The 19,698-nt window shown below is 36.0% G+C and overlaps 1 protein-coding gene across 1 annotated transcript in view; it reads right to left on the reverse strand.

Moving 5' to 3' along the window:
- The window catches only part of LOC307167879 (NACHT, LRR and PYD domains-containing protein 12-like), a gene marked incomplete at its 3' end in the record, with an annotated part of 147,578 nt that overhangs the window by 124,757 nt on the left and 3,123 nt on the right, over window positions 1-19,698 (reverse strand). The window contains exons 6-10 of the mRNA XM_079887185.1: window positions 19,427-19,622; window positions 17,502-19,332; window positions 16,113-16,283; window positions 9,920-10,093; window positions 9,063-9,233 (exon numbers count right to left, since the gene is read on the reverse strand). Coding sequence (XP_079743311.1) covers window positions 9,063-9,233; window positions 9,920-10,093; window positions 16,113-16,283; window positions 17,502-19,332; window positions 19,427-19,622 — 2,543 coding nt within the window. The remainder of the gene's footprint in view (window positions 1-9,062; window positions 9,234-9,919; window positions 10,094-16,112; window positions 16,284-17,501; window positions 19,333-19,426; window positions 19,623-19,698) is intronic.

Consider the following 19,698-nt stretch of genomic DNA (forward strand, 5'->3'; position numbering starts at 1 on the left):
TAGACTGATATTTTTCTAATGTCTGGACTGCTTTATTAAGGGAGTATGGATATATAAACAGACGTTTACAATATATTGGTATTAAATGCATTTTCTGAGAATTTATATTTCAAGGTTTGACTGCAAATGTCACGTCCATAACGCTGGAATTGCCCTAATGCGTTTTATGAAGGATTGTTCCAGTGCCCATAGGCTGCCATTGTGTAGGTGGGGGGGAAAGCGAAATAAACCTAAAATTCTCGGGACAGCAGCATGTGTCCAAATTTTAATCTTAACTGTTCTATTTCATCAGAAACGATCTGTAAACAGGGCTTTAAGTGTAAAATACCGAACTTGTCCTTTAATATGTTAGACATCAACATCACTTTCGAGATTACAATTATCTAAAACTGTGTAAGCCCGTTTATCGGTCCAAATGGGGGTTTCCGCCAGAACGGGTGAAGGTCTCTGCGTGTTACTGTCTTTCCACATGGCAAAGTAATTTAATTCCATTTAAGCTTTTATCAGACTTCATTTTATCACAACCTTAAATTTAAGTTAGATTGCCAATTGGTTATTGGTCAGTTATATAATAGTTTAGCAATACATTTGATTGTTCTATTTAACCCTCTGGGGACCAAGCTGTTTTTGGGGTCCTTGAGATGTTCTGACATGCCTTGACATTTGTGCTTTTTTCAGTTATTTATAAACATGTTAATGGCAAAGGTGTAAATTCACTCTATATAGCACAAACAGGACTACCATAATATGCGAGCAACGTGTATGTAGATGTTTGTATTTTTAAGAGAATAATGTTTATGCGTGGTTATTGGAAAAAATTAAAATGAAAGTTGCTGAATTAAGACCACAAAACACATATTAAATATGTGTCCACAAGACTTTTGACTAATGGATGTTGTCCCTTTGAGTTCTAGCTTCAAAATTATGTGAAAATAGTCTTGCTTTATCGTTCACAAAAAAAAAATACATTGATTTAAATGGTGTAAAACAGGTTTTGCTTGGAAAGCCAATATGCAAGGGGGAGAAGCAGTTTACACCTTAGATTACAATGTCCCACCCACTCTGCATAATTAGCCATTCATTCAGGTGTGACACTGACTGAGCCACAATGCAAGGACAAAAGATGTATTTAGAAGAAGACTTATATTGACCATTTAAGATTTCGCTTACATATCTCTTGTAAATATGTTTTGCTATTTTATTAAAAATGTTACAATTACAACAATAATTACAATTTCAACAATATTTCAAGTGTCTTTCTTTGTAAAAAAAAAAAAAAAAAAAAAAAAAAAGATTATAGGCCTACATTTTATCATATGTATTCATTAGTTTGAATATAGCCAACATTGGAACATCTAACATCTTAGTCTATGAATTTATTTTTGACAAAAATAGTATTTTTTTTGCAGTTTAATATGTTGCTTATACAAATACATTTTATTTCAACATATTCCAGTCGATTTTTACTCATCTCAGTAGGCTATAGCAAAGCAGTTTATTCTTTCACACACAGACGCGCGATTCATATTTAGGCTAAACAGTCTTTACAAATATCATTCATTCATCTCACAGAAAGGCGAGTCATATTATAGAAATGGGATTCATCTTTTTGCGGTTTACATAGGCCTACACTAACGTTATTCCATAACGTTATTCCACACGTGAGAAAAGAAAACAGCCTACCTCACTCCTCAGCGGAATCTGCTCCTCATTTCAGGAGATATTGCTCCTCATCAGCACTGTTCTGAAGAATCTTTTCTCCATAAGGTAGGCTATAATGTCTCACTCGCGAGGAGTCGCGACGCACTTTGTTTACAGCTGATGTGGGCGTTTCACAGGTCTGAAATGGTTCTCAGAATTTGCGTTTGAATAGCACGCGCTCTCCGGGGAGTGGTCACATTACAGTGAATTAGCTCGTAATGAGCTCGACAGGAGTCGCTCTCTTTTTATACAGATTACAGAAGCTGATAATATTTGTTTTTTATATAAATGACTTCATTTAAAAGATGCGATCTCAAGCTTTATGCCCGTGGGTCTGTTTGCCTGTTTGACTGAATTTTCGCGGAGTTATAGATCATTTTCGAACGCGTTTCAAATGGGAGTTTACTGACAGAGAGAAGGCAGAAATCGCATCATGTTAATTTTTCTTTATTTGTCAAAAAGCAAAACACTTTATTTTTATTGTGAGTATACAGAAAAAAAATAGAAACTGAACAGGATCGATTGATGTATTACACGAAAATGAAAGATCAAAATTAACAGAGCATTTAGTGTTTATTTTCATGGCTAAAAAAAAAAAAACGAGCAAAACGCGTGGGCGCGTTTGTGGTCCCCAGAGGGTTAACTCTTTACTTATATTTTACCCGTTCATATTAGGAAGCTATGTCGCTCAGAGGTCCTCACGCCTTGTTTAACGTGGGTCTCACGATCACAATCTCGCCAGCTTCGGTCACTAAACAGAGGTAATTGATATATAGGCTACCTGAGATCGGTCACATTCACGATTACACAATCAAAAATACTTTGGTATCACCCCTGTGATTGCATACACTTGAAATTAAAGTAAAGTTTACTTCAGTATAGGTATGGCCACTACTACAGATATAAGTCAACCAACTTTACTTGTCTTATATTAGCTTTGGATTGGCCTAAACGGAAATTCACTTCTTGCCTTTGCAAAACATGTACACTTGAATTAGCGCCAAAATATTAGTCATCACTAATCTGACGCAAAACTTGCAGTAAAATACGAATCCGTTTAATCTACTTCAGGAAAACAATTTCAGAGTCAGTCGGAATAAAATCAAATGTAACAATTTATGTCAGATAAATGTATCATGCCAATTACATAATCAGTTCAAAGGTAATACATAGAAAACATCAAATGCTCTGGAATAAAGAGAGAAGATGCGAACCTGACATTATAAAATACATGATGTGGAGTGCCTGCATACACTCTGCATTAAGGGCTAATCTGAGTTACAAATCGCCACAAGCCTTCTTCAGCATCTCCCTAAATCAGGACTATTCAATTGGCGGCCCTCCAATCATCTCCATCCGGCCCGACGGCACCAACCTCCCTCCTCCTCTTTTCCTGGTGGTGCGGCTAATTTAGTTTAATACTCGCTCCGATTAACCTGAGAAATGTTTTACATGTGAATATTTCAGCAGTTATTATATGTGTCCCGAATTTATGTCGACTGAACCAGCGATACCAATCATTCGTGAATGAATCATTCTTTTGGTTCGATTCTTTCTAAACGCGCTTGCATAACGGTCTGAAACTATTCGGATTCATCCGTCACTGAATCATCTGAAGCGGTTTCTCAGTCAGGACAGTTACAACAAATAGCACTGTTTTCAGTTGTTTCACAGTTGTTTCAACACGGCCCAGCACAGAGTTGCGTTTACTCCCGGTCCCGGACACTATATTAAAAGTTGCAACAACCAGTTGGAAGCGTTTCAGTTCGACAGACACCTCTCTGTTACAAACCACAAATCACTCTATGATTTAACTAGTATTAAATCGGATGAAACAGCCTCAACATTCCCAACAAGACTCATGAGGAAAGCAGGAGAAACATTGTGGCATGAATGAAATTAGAAGACTTTAAATCCCCTAATCACCCTTACAAACATTTACCATGAATGTACTGTAGTAATTTACCATGGGTTGGGAAGAAATGTGCAATATTTATATTGAATACTATGTAGTAATAAATAAATATATATATATATATATATATATATATATATATATATATATTTACTATAATATATCCCCCTGAGGTCGGCTATCGCGCCGGCGCGATAGGCTCGTTTTTTTCCGTATGAGTGCAAAAAAATAATAAAATAAAAATATGAATTTTTATCTTATATGCTTGTGTTATACATCAATCTATCCTGTTAAGTGTGTATTATTTTTGTGTATACTCACAATAAAAACAAAGTGTTGTGCTTTTCGCCAAATAAAGAAAAATAAACATGATGTGAGTTCTGCCTTCTCTCTGTCCGTGTAGTCCATTCTGAAACGCGTCCGAAAATGAATCATAACTCAGCGAATACTTCTCACACAGGCACGTGAGATATGTCTTTATGAAGCTGTAAATCTCTTCTTTTAAATGAAGTAATTTATATAAAAAACAAATGTTTTCAACTCATGTAATCCGTTTGAAAGCAAGGAGAGGTACTGTTTTTCCTTCTGCCTCATTATCTCTATAATGTGCTGAGGCCGCCCCGCCCCCGGCGCGATTCACATGTAAATAGTTTACCTGATCTAGTATGCATCGCATACGCCCCCCGATCAGTGCCATAAAACACAGTTTCTTCATAAGACTTACTGATAGTTCATCGCGTTTTAAATATGACACGCTTCTCCGGTAATAAAGACGCCCTTCGGATGATTCTGGACAGCGAGGAAGAATGCAACTTTTCCTCAGAGGAAGATTGTAACTCAGACGAACGGCAGCATTTTGAAGAGCGAATTCCGCCGAGAACACAATTTCGGAGTAAGTTTTACTTAAAAGTCTTTTGTCTTTTATTTTTCGTGTTCGCATTTATGAGGAAAAAACAATATTATGTGACAGTTCTCCATTATGGATGCGAGCGCTCTAAAAAAAAGCACTAAAAGACTTTCAAACTTTCACAGAGACCTCAAAGCAGAAAGTACAAATCCTTTCTTTAAAACGAATTTCGTTTTGTATCAATTGTATCTTAATTTTAGTAATTCTTTCATTAACAAATGTGAGCCGATCCAAACAAACCTGTGAAACGCCCACATCAGCTGGATGAACGAACGCAAAGATGCGTGCTGTTGTGGAGCTACTACAGCTGGCAAAAATACTGTTTAAATATGAATCGCGTTTCTATGAATGAATGCACAGATGCACGCTGTTGTGGAGCTACTACAGCTGGCAAAAATACTGTTTTAATATGAATCGCGAATACAAAGAAAGATTACACTGGAAATATTGTTACAATTTTAAATGTTGTTGTAATTGTATAACCTTATACAATATAAAAATTATATATATATATATATATATATATATATATATATATATATATATATAAGGATAGATGTAAACAAAATCTTAAAAGGTCATTATAAGCCTTCTCTTTAAATAATTTTATTAAGCTTTATTAGTGACACATTTGGGAAGAGAATATATTCCAAATCTGAAAATATGTATGAGAACAATTAACTGCACAATTACTAGAAATGTTTACCTTGGATATTGTACAATTTGCAAGCACAATTTGTGGAAAAAACAACAAACCAGTTATATATTGTCCATGCATTCTTGTGGCTCAGTCACACACCTGAATGAAAGGCTCATTACGTATGCAGCCTCATTATGCGGGCCCCATTGACTCCGCAGGTGTGAATCACGCCCACCCGCATATGGCCTTTCCAAACAAAAAGTGTTTTACAAGATTTAAATCAATGTATTGTGTTATGTGAATGATTAGGCAGGATGATTTTCACATAATTTTGAAGAAAAAATTCTAGGCAACGACATCCATTCGTCAAAAGTCTTATTTACATATATTTAGAATGTGTTTTATGGCCTTATTTCAGAAACTTTAGTTTTTTGTTTTTGAAAAAACCATGCATAAACATTATTCTCTCAAAAATACAAACATGTACATGCAAGTTGTTCACATATTATGGTAGCCCTGTTTGTGCTAAATAGAGTGAATTTACACCTTTGCCATTAATATGTTTATAAGCAACTGAAAAAAGCACAAATGTCAGGGCATGTCAGAACATCTCAAGGACCCCAAAAACCCCTCAGACCCCAGAGGGATATACAGTATAATAGTACATATAGTGATTTATGTTGCATTAGATTTATTAGGTGGGTAGAGGAATATATAATTAATGTATGTTAAGAAATTATGTCAGTTTCTTTGTAAAGGTGCGTATAGTTTTTAACCTGTGTTTAGGCATTTTTTATACAGTGGGAGTGAGTAGCCTGTGGTTATCAAGTCTCACTGTCAGAATATTTTCATTTAAGCATAACAATTATAAATACAATAATTATTATTTCTCACCAACAGCTATGAGAAAATAGTTGTACACAGCTTTAAATTAATAAGTTTTTATTTATTATGGTTTTATATATCTGCATACTGTTGGGTATCACATTTCCAAGTAAATACCATACTTTTTTAGGGTTACTTTAACTTATTTATTGAAACTGATATGTTTCAATAAATAAGCTAAACCCCCAAACCAACCCACTGGCCCACCTCAACTTTTCGATTTGATAACCCGGCCCTCGAATGAAGCTAATGCAGAAACCTCTTTTCAAATGTAAACATGAGTTTACAGTGGGAATTTGCATTAATCACCGTCCCAGACTTACTGGGGACAGAAGTTGAGGGAATGATGTGAAAATTGGGAGGTGATCAACTGAAGTGTGATCGTTTCTCGAATGGGGATGGTAATATAGCAAGAGAGTTCAAAAGTTAATTTCCTTTGTTTTCTCAGAGAGTTGCCCTCTCTTCCAGTTCTTCCAGTTTATCCAGTCTTACAACTGTACAGGTCTGAAATAGTTCAAACCAATAATAGACAGCGCAGAGCTTCTTTCGCCAGTTGCGGTCCGATCTTGATCACGCAACACCGTTACATCGTGGAGATCCAGTGAAGAAATCCATTGAGTTCGCGACAGAATTAATAAGATCGCTGCGAGATCCAGTGAGAAACATTCAGATTCGATGCAGAATTCTCTGTTATAAACCATATCAGATCAAACAGTGCGGACGTGCAAACTAGGAGAAACATATGCCATGAACAAACAAGCTATAGAAGGCTTTAGGTCCACAGATCAGCAACATTCACCATGGATTTAATCTAGTAACACTAACTGTAACTATGGTATACTATGGTTATAATAACAGTAGCCTATACATCTTTTTCCAGCACTTCAAAACTATAATATCATATTTAAATGTTATTTTTAATGTGTTGACCAAAAAATGTTGCTCCATCTTTTAAAGATTGTCCCTATTTATAAAACTAAAAGTTTCAAGAAGTAGGAAAACTCACACTTATTTAAAAAAAAAAAAAAAAGATTAAATTACCATTGTAAACATAGAGGACGCTTATTGGCTATTTTCACTCCCTAATATCTATTTTGTCACTCATTTTGCTTTTGAATTAATATTAAGACATTATTAATGATAATAATTAAAGTTAACTTTATCTATACACCTCAAATTAACCCTCTATGGCATGACTTTTTGTTTTTTGGGAAAAAAAATCTTTCACCCCATTTTTTGGGAGCTTGGGGGTCCTTGATAACATATCCATCATAAAATGTGCCCCCCCTCCACCCCTGAACCAGATATGGGTTTGTTGCCTCAGGGCAACACTGTGCTACGAGGGTACTAAAACTCAAAGGTTTTCTACATAAGTGGAATAAGGGAAAACAAGCAATATGTGCATTAGAAAATGATTTATTTTGACAAACATCAATCACAAATGGTTTTAACCTATCACAAACATCAAATAATCAACAAAAACAACTATTACTACTAATTACAACTAACACCCCCCATAACACTTTATGTATAAATTTTCATTTTCATATGAACATTTACACCAAACACTACACATACACATACATATGGGGGGTGTTAGTTGTAATTTGTAGTAATAGTTGTTTTTGTTGATTATTTGATGTTTGTGATTGTTTTTTTTATTGTTTTTTCTATGTTTATGTAACGTAGGGTGCTTTCACACTTGCATTTTTGGTGCACACCTGGGTTCGATTGACATCAGAGTTTGGTTTGATTGGATGAAAAACTCACCCTTTCCGAACCATACCCCAGTCTGAATAAAAAGTGTGGTCTGGTGGACGTATGATTTAATAAAACTTTGTGTTTGTGTGTTCTCACTCCCTTTTCTGGCAAACGTGACTGACGCATTGCATACTTTGGGGTGGTGGTGGGGGTGGTGGTGGTGGTGGTGGTGGTGGTGGTGGGGGGGGCTCTTAAGCAATTAAAATGTCTTTTCCGTTGCTTTTTTTGTTTGTTTTTTACAGTTAAAATTACAGGGAAAAAAATACAATCACAACTAACACCCCCCATATGTATGTGTAGTGTTTGGTGTAAATGTTCATATGAATATGAACATTTATACATAAAGTGTTATGGGGGGTGTTATTTTTGTTGATTATTTGATGTTTGTGATAGGTTGAAACCATTTGTGATTGATGTTTGTCAAAATAAACAAAATAAAATAAACCTTCTAATGCACATATTGCTTGTTTTCCCTATTCCACCTATGTAGAAAACCTTTGAGTTTTAGTACCCTCATTGCACAGTGTTGCCCTGAGGCAACGAACAAAAAAACACAGTTTTAGTATATAAATAAAAACAAAATAAATCTTTAAACAATCAAACATACTTCTTTACATACTGATGCACATGCATATATTTTTTAATAAAACAATATTTTAACTTAAACATGTTAAAAAGTGATATTTATCTTACTAATTGGTGGCACTCTGTAGCATGTGGTTTTGCTTCATTAAAGCACAGCTCCACCCCCCCAAAAAAGGTCACACCCACTTCAGCCCCTCATTTCATTGAACAGACATGTCAGGTGATATTATATATAAAAAATATATATATAAAAAAATTAAAGGGGCGGTGTGAGGTCCAAAAATGTGGTTTGTTGCCTGAGGGCAACACCATGCCATAGAGGGTTAAGCTCAGTGCTTTGTTATCCCACAGTGCTACCAAATACTTTCTGTAGAACTTAGTGCTGCTGCCCTCAGATGTTAGTCTGGAGCCCTGTGAACTTAATAAAACTGCACATTGTAATTTCTGTATGTTAAGTCTGTTTATTATCAAAGCATTTGTCAGTAATACAGTTATTTTGGGGGAAATGTGAATAATTGCATTGCAAGGTGATTTAAGGTGTGCCTTAAATTTTTAATAAAAAAATAAATAAAAATTTAAGTCAGGGGCTACAGCGCTCCTAATAAAAAAAAGTTAGTCTGGAGCCCTGAAAAGTAAAGTAATATTATAAATAAATGAGCAATACTCACATCAGTGTGTTGAGTTGACAGTGTTTATCCTGCAGTAGAGCAGCAATCTGATTCACTCGTGTGTCTCCTAGTTCATGTTCACTCAGATTCAGCTCTCTCTGGAGTAATGGGTTTTTTCCCACAACTCTATTCACATACTGACAGGCTTCCTCTGCAGCAGGACTCACAAACCTGCAGAAGAGTCAATTCAGTTCTCAACTAAATATCTGTTACATTACAAAAAAGATTGATACAATAATTTATTTGTCTTTTTCTTTGAACATTTAAATACACAAATAAATATAAATTTAAAAGAAACTCATAAGAACAGAAACGTCTCACAGAGCAGAAGGGCAAAAGCTCACTAGATCATGGTTTTCAGTATGAATACAGAGTGTGAAATTAAGATCTTTCTGGCTTTTAAGCAGGAGGAGTGAGAAATGTCAGCAGAGAGAAAACTGGCTTGTGAAACTGCATGTTTGTGAACATCTGGAGACTCATAGACCTGCTGTAGAGAGATGCAGTGAATCTGGGCTTGATGGAAAACTATTGTGTTCAGAAAACTATTTCACTAAAAGGTTATCTAGAATTTTGATGAGAAGTGTGCACAAAAATAAAACTGTTTATGTTATCAAGGTATACTCCAGAATAGCAGCCCATATACTGACTCATAATGTCTATTTGACCTGTAGCTCGTATCACAACTAAACTGTGTTGACGGTTATCATCATCAGGACAGAACCTGCAGCATCTGATCTGATCTTGACCATTTTGATGCAACAAATTGTCAATTTAATTGTATAGTTAAAATAATATATTAGTTATGAATATTTAGCCTCCATATAACTAATTTAGCTAATTATTTAATCCTGTCTCACCTCAGTGTCTTCAGTTGACAGTCTGGATCCTGCAGTAAATCATTGAGCTGCTTCACTCCTGATTGTCCAGGATCATTTCCTGTGATATCCAGCTCTATCAGGTGTGAAGGGTTTGATCTCAGAGCTGAAGCCAGAGCTTTATAACCTTCTTCTGTCACACTGCAGTTAGAGAGTCTAGAACAGGAATGAAAGCATTCAGCTGATTAATCAGTTAAACCCCGAACAATATAAATCCTTAAACTTGAATTTATTTTGTTCCTTATACAAATGCATTGAAAGTTAGTTGCAAAAACTGACACCTGAATATGGAGGCAAACAAAATGCACAGAAATCTTTAATATGTTAGACATCAACATCACTTTCGAGATTACATTTATCTAAAACTGTGTAAGCCCGTTTATCGGTCCAAATGGGGGTTTCCGCCAGAACGGGTGAAGGTCTCTGCGTGTTACTGTCTTTCCGCATGGCAAAGTAATTTAATTCCATTTAAGCTTTTATCAGACTCCATTTTATCACAACCTCAAATTTAAGTTAGATTGCCAATTGGTTATTGGTCAATTATATAATAGTTTAGCAATACATTTGATTGTTCTATATAACTCTTTACTTATATTTTACCCGTTCATAATAGGAAGCTATGTTGCTCAGAGGTCCTCACGCCTTGTTTAACGTGGGTCTCATGATCACAATCTCGCCAGCTTCGGTCACTAAACAGAGGTAATTGATATATACCTGAGATCGGTCACATTCACGCTTTCACAATCAAAGATACTTTGGTATAGCCCCCATGATTGCACACACTTGAAATTAAAGTAAAGTTTACTTCAGTAGAGGTATGGCCACTACTACAGATATAAGTCAACCAACTTTACTTGTCTTATATTAGCTTTGGATTGGCCTAAACGGAAATTCACTTCTTGTCTTTGCAAAACATGTACACTTGAATTAGCGCCAACATATTAGTCATCACTAATCTGACGCAAAACTTGCAGTAAAATACGAATCCGTTTAATCTACTTCGGGAAAACAATTTCAGAGTCAGTCGGAATAAAATCAAATGTAACAATTTATTGGCCCGACGGCACCAACCTCCCTCCTCTTTTCCTGGCGGTGCGGCTAATTTAGTTTAATACTCGCTCCGATTGACCTGAGAAACGTTTTACGTGAGAATATTTCAGCAGTTATTATATGTGTCCCGAATTTATGTCGACTGAACCAGCGATACCAATCATTCGTGAATGAATCATTCTTTTGGTTCGATTCTTTCTAAATGCGCTTGCATAACGGTCTGAAACTATTCGGATTCATTCGGACCTCTCCGTCACTGAATCATCTGAAGCGGTTTCTCAGTCAGGACAGTAACAACAAATAGCGCTGTATTCAGTTGTTTCATAGTTGTTTCAACACGGCCCAGCACAGAGTTGCGTTTACTCCCGGTCCCGGACACTATTATTAAACAGCGTTGCGACAACCAGTTGGAAGCGTTTCAGTTCGACAGACACCTCTCTGTTACAAACCACAAATCACTCTATGATTTAACTAGTATTAAATCGGATGAAACAGCCTCAACATTCCCAACAAGACTGATGAGGAAAGCAGGAGAAACATTGTGGCATGAATGAAATTAGAAGACTTTAACCCCCTGAGGTCGACGGTATCGCCGGCGATACCAGCTCGCTTTTTTTTTATCAGTGTAAAAGAAACTCATAAATACTCTGTTGACTTTGATTTTCCATAGGAGTTTCATACATCAATCGATTCTGTTAAATGTGTATTATTTTTGTGTATACTCACAATAAAAACAAAGTGTTGTGCTTTTTGCCAAATAAAGAAAAATAAACGTGATGCGAGTTCTGCCTTCTCTCTGTCAGTGTAGTCCATTCTGAAACGCGTCCGAAAATGAACTGTAACTCAGCGAATACTCAGTCAAACAGGCATACAGACACACAGGCATGAAGCTTGAATTCTCTTCTTTTAAATGAAGTAATTTATATAAAAAACAAATATTCTCATCTTGTGAAATCTGTATTAAAAGAGAGCGATTCCAGTCAAGCTCATTACAGCTAATTCAAATGTAATGTGACTCCGCCCACGGAGAGCGCGTGCTATTCAAACGCAAATGTCTGAGGCAATCCACGCAATCCTGTGAACGCCCTCATATCAGCTCGAGAAAACACAAGTTTATTCAGATCATTACTTGTTTACACCGTCTCGCAGCGCTGTGAGGAATAATAATAATGGAAAATGTACCTCAGAAGTGCGGGTATATCGAGGAGCGAGCTGAGGAATACAGTAGGCTAGTAAGTTTTTTTCCTTCTCACGTGAATCGGGTTTCTGTTTATGAATGAATGAACGCCAGAGATGCGCGCTGTTTACCACAGCTCGCAAAAAGACAGTTTAAATTTAAATCGCGTGTGTGAATGAATGATGATGTTTTAGCAAACTGTATTACTATACTGAGATGAGTAAAAATCGACTGAAATATGTTGACATAAAATGTAGGCTATTTGTATAAGCAACGTATTAAACTGCAAATTAACATTGTTGACTAGATTTGAGTACAGTTTTTACTGTAGAATATACTGCCACATCAAATAAGCTTTTGTTTAGCAATTTCTATATAGGTATATAAAATACTATTTTTGTCAAAAATAAAGTCATCAACTAAGATGTTAGCTGTTCCAATGTTGGCTATATTCAAACTAATGAATACATAGATAAAATGCCTAAAATCTTTTTTTTTTTTTTTACAAAGAAAGAGTACACTTGAAATATTGTTGAAATTGTAATTATTGTTGTAATTGTAACCTTTTTAATAAAATAGCAAAACATATTTACAAGATAGATGTAAGCAAAATCTTAAATGGTCAATATAAGTCTTCTTCTAAATATATCTTTTGTCCTTGCATTGTGGCTCAGTCAGTGTCACACCTGAATGAATGGCTCATTATGCAGAGTCATTATGCAGAGTGGGTGGGACATTGTATTCTAAGGTGTAAACCACTCCTCGTTCAGGCCCCCTCGCATATTGGCTTTCCAAGCAAAACCTGTTTTACATCAATTTAAATCAATGTATTGTTTTATGTGAACGATAAAGCAAGACTATTTCACATAATTTTGAAGCCAGAACTCGAAGGAACAACATCCATTAGTCAAAAGTCTTATTGACACATATTTATTATGAGTTTTGTGGTCTTATTTCAGCAACTTTCATTTTTATTTTTTTCAATAACCACGCATTAACATTATTCTCTTAAAAATTAAAAAATATACATGCATGGTGATCACATATTTTGGTAGCCCTGTTTGTGCTATATAGAGTGAATTTACACCTTTGCCATTAACATGTTTATAAATAACTGAAAAAAGCACAAATGTCAGAGCATGTCAGAACACCTCCAGGGCCCAGAAAACCGCTCAGACTCCAGAGGGTTAAATCCCCTAATCACCCTTACAAACATTTACCATGAATGTACTGTAGTAATTTACCATGGGTTGGGAAGAAATGTGCAATATTTATATTGAATACTATGTAGTAATTACTAATTAATTGCACAATTTGCTGTAATTAATTGCAATTAATTGCATTTCCCCCAAGCTTGTAATCATCAATATTTAAAAATATAATCACCTAATTAAATTAAACACAGAGAAAAAAAGGAACAGAAAATAGCGCTATATTAAAATAATTATAAACATAAATATATCAATATATTATTATTTTTCAATAAGCAATCAACATAATCAATTTAACAGAATTTTTTTTTTTTTTTACTAATTATCAAATAAAATATAGTCCTGCAAAGCTATTATTACCAGAGCATGTGATCAGAGCAGGTCATTTTACCATTGTTGCCCAGCATGACTATACCAGCTCAGCAAACAGAAGTCTACTACAGAGAAATGTCACGTTATTTGAGCGGACTTTACTTTTCCAGTGCATGATCAGTACATGATTGGAGCGTTTGGGCCGTTAAGGACAGAGCAGAACGCGCAGCGCAAACACGGAACGGCAGAGAGCGCCGACACACACACACACACGGAACGGAGACCGTGGCGCACACACGGAGCGGAAAAGACCCGATCATGAAAGCTGCGCGAGAATGAAACGTGATCGCCGAACATGGAGGGGCGGGACGGCCTTTTCAATAGCAGCCGCAACAGGAAATCAAAGTGCTGCGTTAATTGCGTTATTTTTTTTAACGCGTTAAACATTTCAAATTAATCGCAAAGATTAATGCGTTAATTCCCCCAGCCCTAATATATATATATATATATTTACTATAATATTATGTAGTATAATAGTACATATAGTGATTTATATTCCATTAGATTTATTAGGTGGGTAGAGGAATATACAATTAATGTTTGTTAAGAGATTATGTCAGTTTCTTTGTAAAGATGCTTTTATTTTTTAACCTGTGTTTAGGCATTTTTTATACAGTGGGAGTGAGTAGCCTGTGGTTATCAAGTCTCACTGTCAGAATATATTTTCATTTAAGCATAACAATTATAAATAAAATAATTATTATTTCTCACCAACAGCTATGAGAAAATAGTTGTACACAGCTGTAAATTATCAAGTTTTTATTTATTATGGTTTTATATATCTGCATACTGTTGGGTATCACATTTCCAAGTAAATACCATACTTTTTTAGGGTTACTTTAACTTATTTATTGAAACTGTTATGTTTCAATAAATAAACAAAACCCCCAAACCAACCCACTGGCCCACCTCAACTTTTTGATTTGATAATCCGGCCCTCGAATGAAGCTAATGCAGAAACCTCTTTTCAAATGTAAACATGAGTTTACAGTGGGAATTTGCATTAATCACCGTCCCAGACTTACTGGGGACAGAAGTTGAGGGAATGATGTGTAAATTGGGAGGTGATCAACTGAAGTGTGATTGTGTCTCGAATGGGGATGGTAATATAGCAAGAGAGTTCAAAAGTTAATTTCCTTTGTTTCCTCAGAGAGTTGCCCTCTCTTCCAGTTCTTCCAGTTTATCCAGTCTTACAACTGTACAGGTCTGAAAGTCTGTGATCTGAATGATCCACAACAAGTAACCTGTTAATGGTCGGAAAATGAGAAAATTAAAGTTTGGGAATGGCCTAATTAAAGTCCAGACTTCAACTCCATTGAAATGCTGTGGAAGTACGTGAAACACAGCACATGCCGGAAAGTCTACAAATGTCACTGAGCTAATGCAGCTTTGTAAGGAGGAGTGGGACAAATGGACCAAAATACCTTCACAGTGGTGTAAAACACTCATAAACTAGAGGAAGTGTTAGACTAGACTACCTGCAAAACTAAAAGCAGAATCAAAGATACACAGCTCCCTCAAAAGCACTAAAATACATTAATCCTGTCACATAAAATATTAAGAGAAGTCATTTCTACAAGACCTCGCCCTCCATGCTGTGGCAGATTTACCAGCTCTGACAGAATCATCTGAATTCTGACTCAACACTAGGTAAGCAAGTGATGATTACATCACTCAAATATAAATTACTATACAGAAAAACAGCACAATTTAAGTGTTAACTTATAAGAAGTAGAATATACATATATAGCTAATACTTTATCCACTAAATATAATCCCTTGCAATTATTTGCATTACAGTGCAGTACCAGGTGTTAAAGGGATAGTTCACCCAAAAATGAAAATTAGCCCATGATTTACTCACCCTCAAGTCATCCTAGGTGTATATGACATTCTACTTTCAGACGAATACATACAATTGGAATTATATATAAAAAAAATTTGCTGGCTCTTCCAAGCTTTATAATGGCAGTGAATGGCTGTATATTTTTTCAAGTCCATCAAAGTGCATCCATCCATGATAAAAGTGCTCCACGCAGCTCTGGGGGGTTAATAAAGGCCTTCAGGAGTGAAGCGATGGGTTTGTGTAAGAGAAATATCCTAATTTAAAACTTTATTGACTAAAATAACTAGCTTTCGGCCTTTATTAACCCCCCAGAGCCGTGTGGAGCACTTATTTTACAAGAAAATATATTTGCCAATGACCCTCAAGATCTGTAGCTCTTATTCTGATATTTAATGTTAGATCTTTCCTTTTTTAAAGGTTAAAGCTTTCACAAAAGTTCTCTCGTGCTTTTGCCTCCGACATCGTCCTGTCAGTCATCGCACCTCACTCCAGTCATGTGACTCCTGTAGCTCAACTTACCTCAGTATTTCCAATTTACATTTTATATTCCTCAGTCCAGTGCAGAGCAGCTTCACTCCTGAATCCTGCAGATTATTATTGTTCATATTCAGCTCTTTCAGATTGGTATCTGATCCAAGAACTGCAGCCAGAGCTGAACAGCTTTTGTCTGTTAAGTTACAATCATTTAACCTACAATGAGTCACAACACAGAATTAGATTAAACACATACAATAAATTTTCTATATACAAATATTAAATATATTTTTCCATTTATTTTTTAAATAAACAGCACATACAGCAAAGAGGCTGAGTTAAACTAACATTCATCTTCACAAACTACTATTTCCTGTACATTAGTGTTTTTTATTCAGTGACAAATATCCTAGATAAAATGAAGCATGTTTAAAAAGTTATTTGTGTAAAGCTTTTATATCTAGTATTTATGTCAGCTGATGGAGTTTAGGTTCTTGCCACTGTTGCCTCTGTCTTGCTTAGTTGGGGACACTTAATATTCAACAGTATTATTGACTTGACTGCACCGACACCATTATATGAGACAGTTCACACTTTTATGGCAAGTTAATATATGATATATAGTGATATATCATTAATTTAAAGATAGTAAAAAAGCATCCATAACAATTGCTGATATGAAATTTATAGTTATTTTACTTAATTACTAAATTAGAAAAATATATTAAAAAAATGATATGAAAAAAAAGAGATTTTGAACTATAAAAACATTTTTTTGGCTGAAAAAACATCTTAAAATGTGTACATCAAATATGATACAACAGGCTTTTGATAAATGTTTTATTTGTAAATCTCTTGATCTACATATTGCATTACATTATTATTACATTAACAGAAAAAACTCAGAAATAAGCATTTAAAATATCTAATTACTGGGTGAAACAGAAGGACAACTAATATATGATGTGGTAATATATATGTACTTTAAGTAGGTTGTATTATAAAAATCTCAATATTTTATGCTATGACCTTTCAGAATTTCATCTTACTTTTTGGCAATATAAATAACATCTGTACCAAATTACCCCCCCCCCCCCCCCCCCACATTTTTATATGAATAAAATATGTATTTTTTTCTTCCTCAAGTATGAGTATGAGCTAATATATATAATTCTATATAAGTCATACAAGTCTGGTATATCATATGATACAAAACAAACATGCAAACATTTTTACATGGTATTTTATATTTTGTCTTAAGGTTTGATAAACTGTCTCCACACACACACACACACACACACACACACACACACACACACACACACAAAAGCTTTACAGGTATAGGTTCATGTTTCACTATCACTATAGAGTAATGTAGATAAATGCATTTTTCAGATGAGAGCTAAACATGAGAAAATATATTAAAAGACTTACAGAGCTCTTCTGGAGGTTTTGATGACTGCCGATAATCTAATGAGACACTCGTCTGATTTCTTGAATTTCTGAAGCTCAAACTCCTCCAGCTCCTCCTCTGATGTCAACAACACAAAGGCTACAGCAGACCACTGGGCAGGTGAAAGGTCACCAGATGAGAGACTGCCTTTGCTAAGGTGGGTCTGAATCTCCTTCACCAGAGTTTGGTCGTTCAGTTCATTCAGACAGTAGAACAGATTGATGGATCTCTCTGCAGGAAGATTATCTTCTAATTTCTGCTTGATGTACTGAACTATTTCCTTGTTGCTCTGGTCATTGCCGTATTGCTGTGTCAACAGACCTCGTAAGAGTCGTCGATTGGACTGGAGTGACAGACCGAGGAGGAAGCGAAGGAAAAGGTCCAGGTGTCCATTGTCACTCTCGAGCGCCTTGTCCACTGCAGTCTTGAGAAAATCAATCATGGTTTCATTTCTGTTTTCCTGTTCTGTAGACTCATGAAGAAACACACTTGTCTTGTTGATGTCTAGAAACAGATGTGCATAAAGGGCTGCAATAAACTCTTGAATGCTCAAGTGAACAAAGCAGTACATGGTACCAAGAACAATCGCTGTTTCCTCCTTAAAGATCTGGGTACACATGCCTGAGTACACTGATGCCTTATAGACGTCAATACCACAGGCTTCCAGGTCTGTGTCATAGAAGATCAGGTTGTTTCTTTCCAGCTGATGAAATGCCAGTTTCCCTAGTGAAAGGATGGCGTCTTTATCCCAGGAAACATCTGGTGTGTATTCTCCATCATACTTTCGGCGGCTCTGCTGGATCTGAAAGCGGAGAAAGTGTGTGTACATTTGTGTCAGAGTCTTGGGAGTGTCTTCAGTGTTTGATTCCTGCTGTGTTTTAGAGATCTCATCAGCCTGAGTGTTTTTCACATCATTATTTCTTTTCTCCTCCAGAATGTTCTGGAGAACCGTGGCTGAAATCCAGCAGAAGACTGGGATGTGGCACATGATAAAGAGACTCTTTGATTGTTTAATGTGATCTAGGATTGTGTTGGCCTGATTCTGATCAGTGAATCTTTTTTTGAAGTACTCTTGCTTTTGTGCGTCACTGAATCCTCGTATCTCTGTCAGCCGGTCGATACAGTCAGGAGGAATCTTACTGGCAGCTGCTGGTCTGGTGGTGATCCAGATGAGAGCAGAAGGAAGCAGATTTCCCTTCATGAGGTTCGTTAGGAGAACATCCAGAGAGGCTGGTGACGATACATCATGCCACGTCTCATTACAATCAAACTTCAGAGGAAGGCGACATTCGTCCAGTCCATCAAGGATGAACAGCACTTTGAACTGATTCCTTCTTGTAAGGTTCAGTCCTTTTGTCTCTGGGAAAAATTTAGTTATAAGGCCCATCAAACTTAGTTTTTCTTTCTCCTTTAAGTTCATCTCTCTGAATGGAAGAGGAAATATTAAGCGGATATCTTGATTTTCTTTTCCTTCAGCCCAGTCCAGAACAAACTTTTGCACAGAGACTGATTTCCCGATGCCAGCGACTCCTTTTGTCAGTACAGTTCGGATCTCCTCGTCTTGTTCAGGAGCTTCAAACAAATTTGTGCATTCAACCTGTATCTCTTGTGCTTCATGACGCCTGGAAGCAACTTCAATCTGTCTCACCTCATGTTCAGTATTGACCTGTTCACTGCCACCCTGAGTGATATAGAGATCAGTGTAGATGTTATTCAGAAGTGTGGAGTCACCTTGCTTCGCAATTCCTTCAAACACACATTGATACTTCTTCTTTAGGCCACATTTCAGCTGAGGAATGAAGAACAGCTCATCTAAACACAGGAACAGAAAATAGATAGTTTTAGTCTTCATTTTCTCTCCTACATTTATAAGAGACAATCAGACAGATGATCATGAGTCTCTTACCTTCTAGAGCATCAGCAGCTTCATCTTGCTTCATCTCTCTCAGGTAATGTAGCGTGAGATCAAGAGCTGATTCTTTGATACTGGATCTGTTCTCAATAAAGTCCTTCACAAAGTGTTGTGTGTTCTCTTTGTGTAATATTTTCTTAAACTTCTCCACCTCATTCTTCAGAAATGTGATTATTTTGCTCTCAAGATCCTACAAACAAAAGTAAGAGAAAAGACAGAGTAACACAATTTAAGCCAAATTGTACATCTACATTTGGTGAACACTA

This window comes from Squalius cephalus (assembly GCF_949319135.1).
Source record: "Squalius cephalus genome assembly, chromosome: 11".
In the NCBI taxonomy this organism is placed as follows: domain Eukaryota; kingdom Metazoa; phylum Chordata; class Actinopteri; order Cypriniformes; family Leuciscidae; genus Squalius; species Squalius cephalus.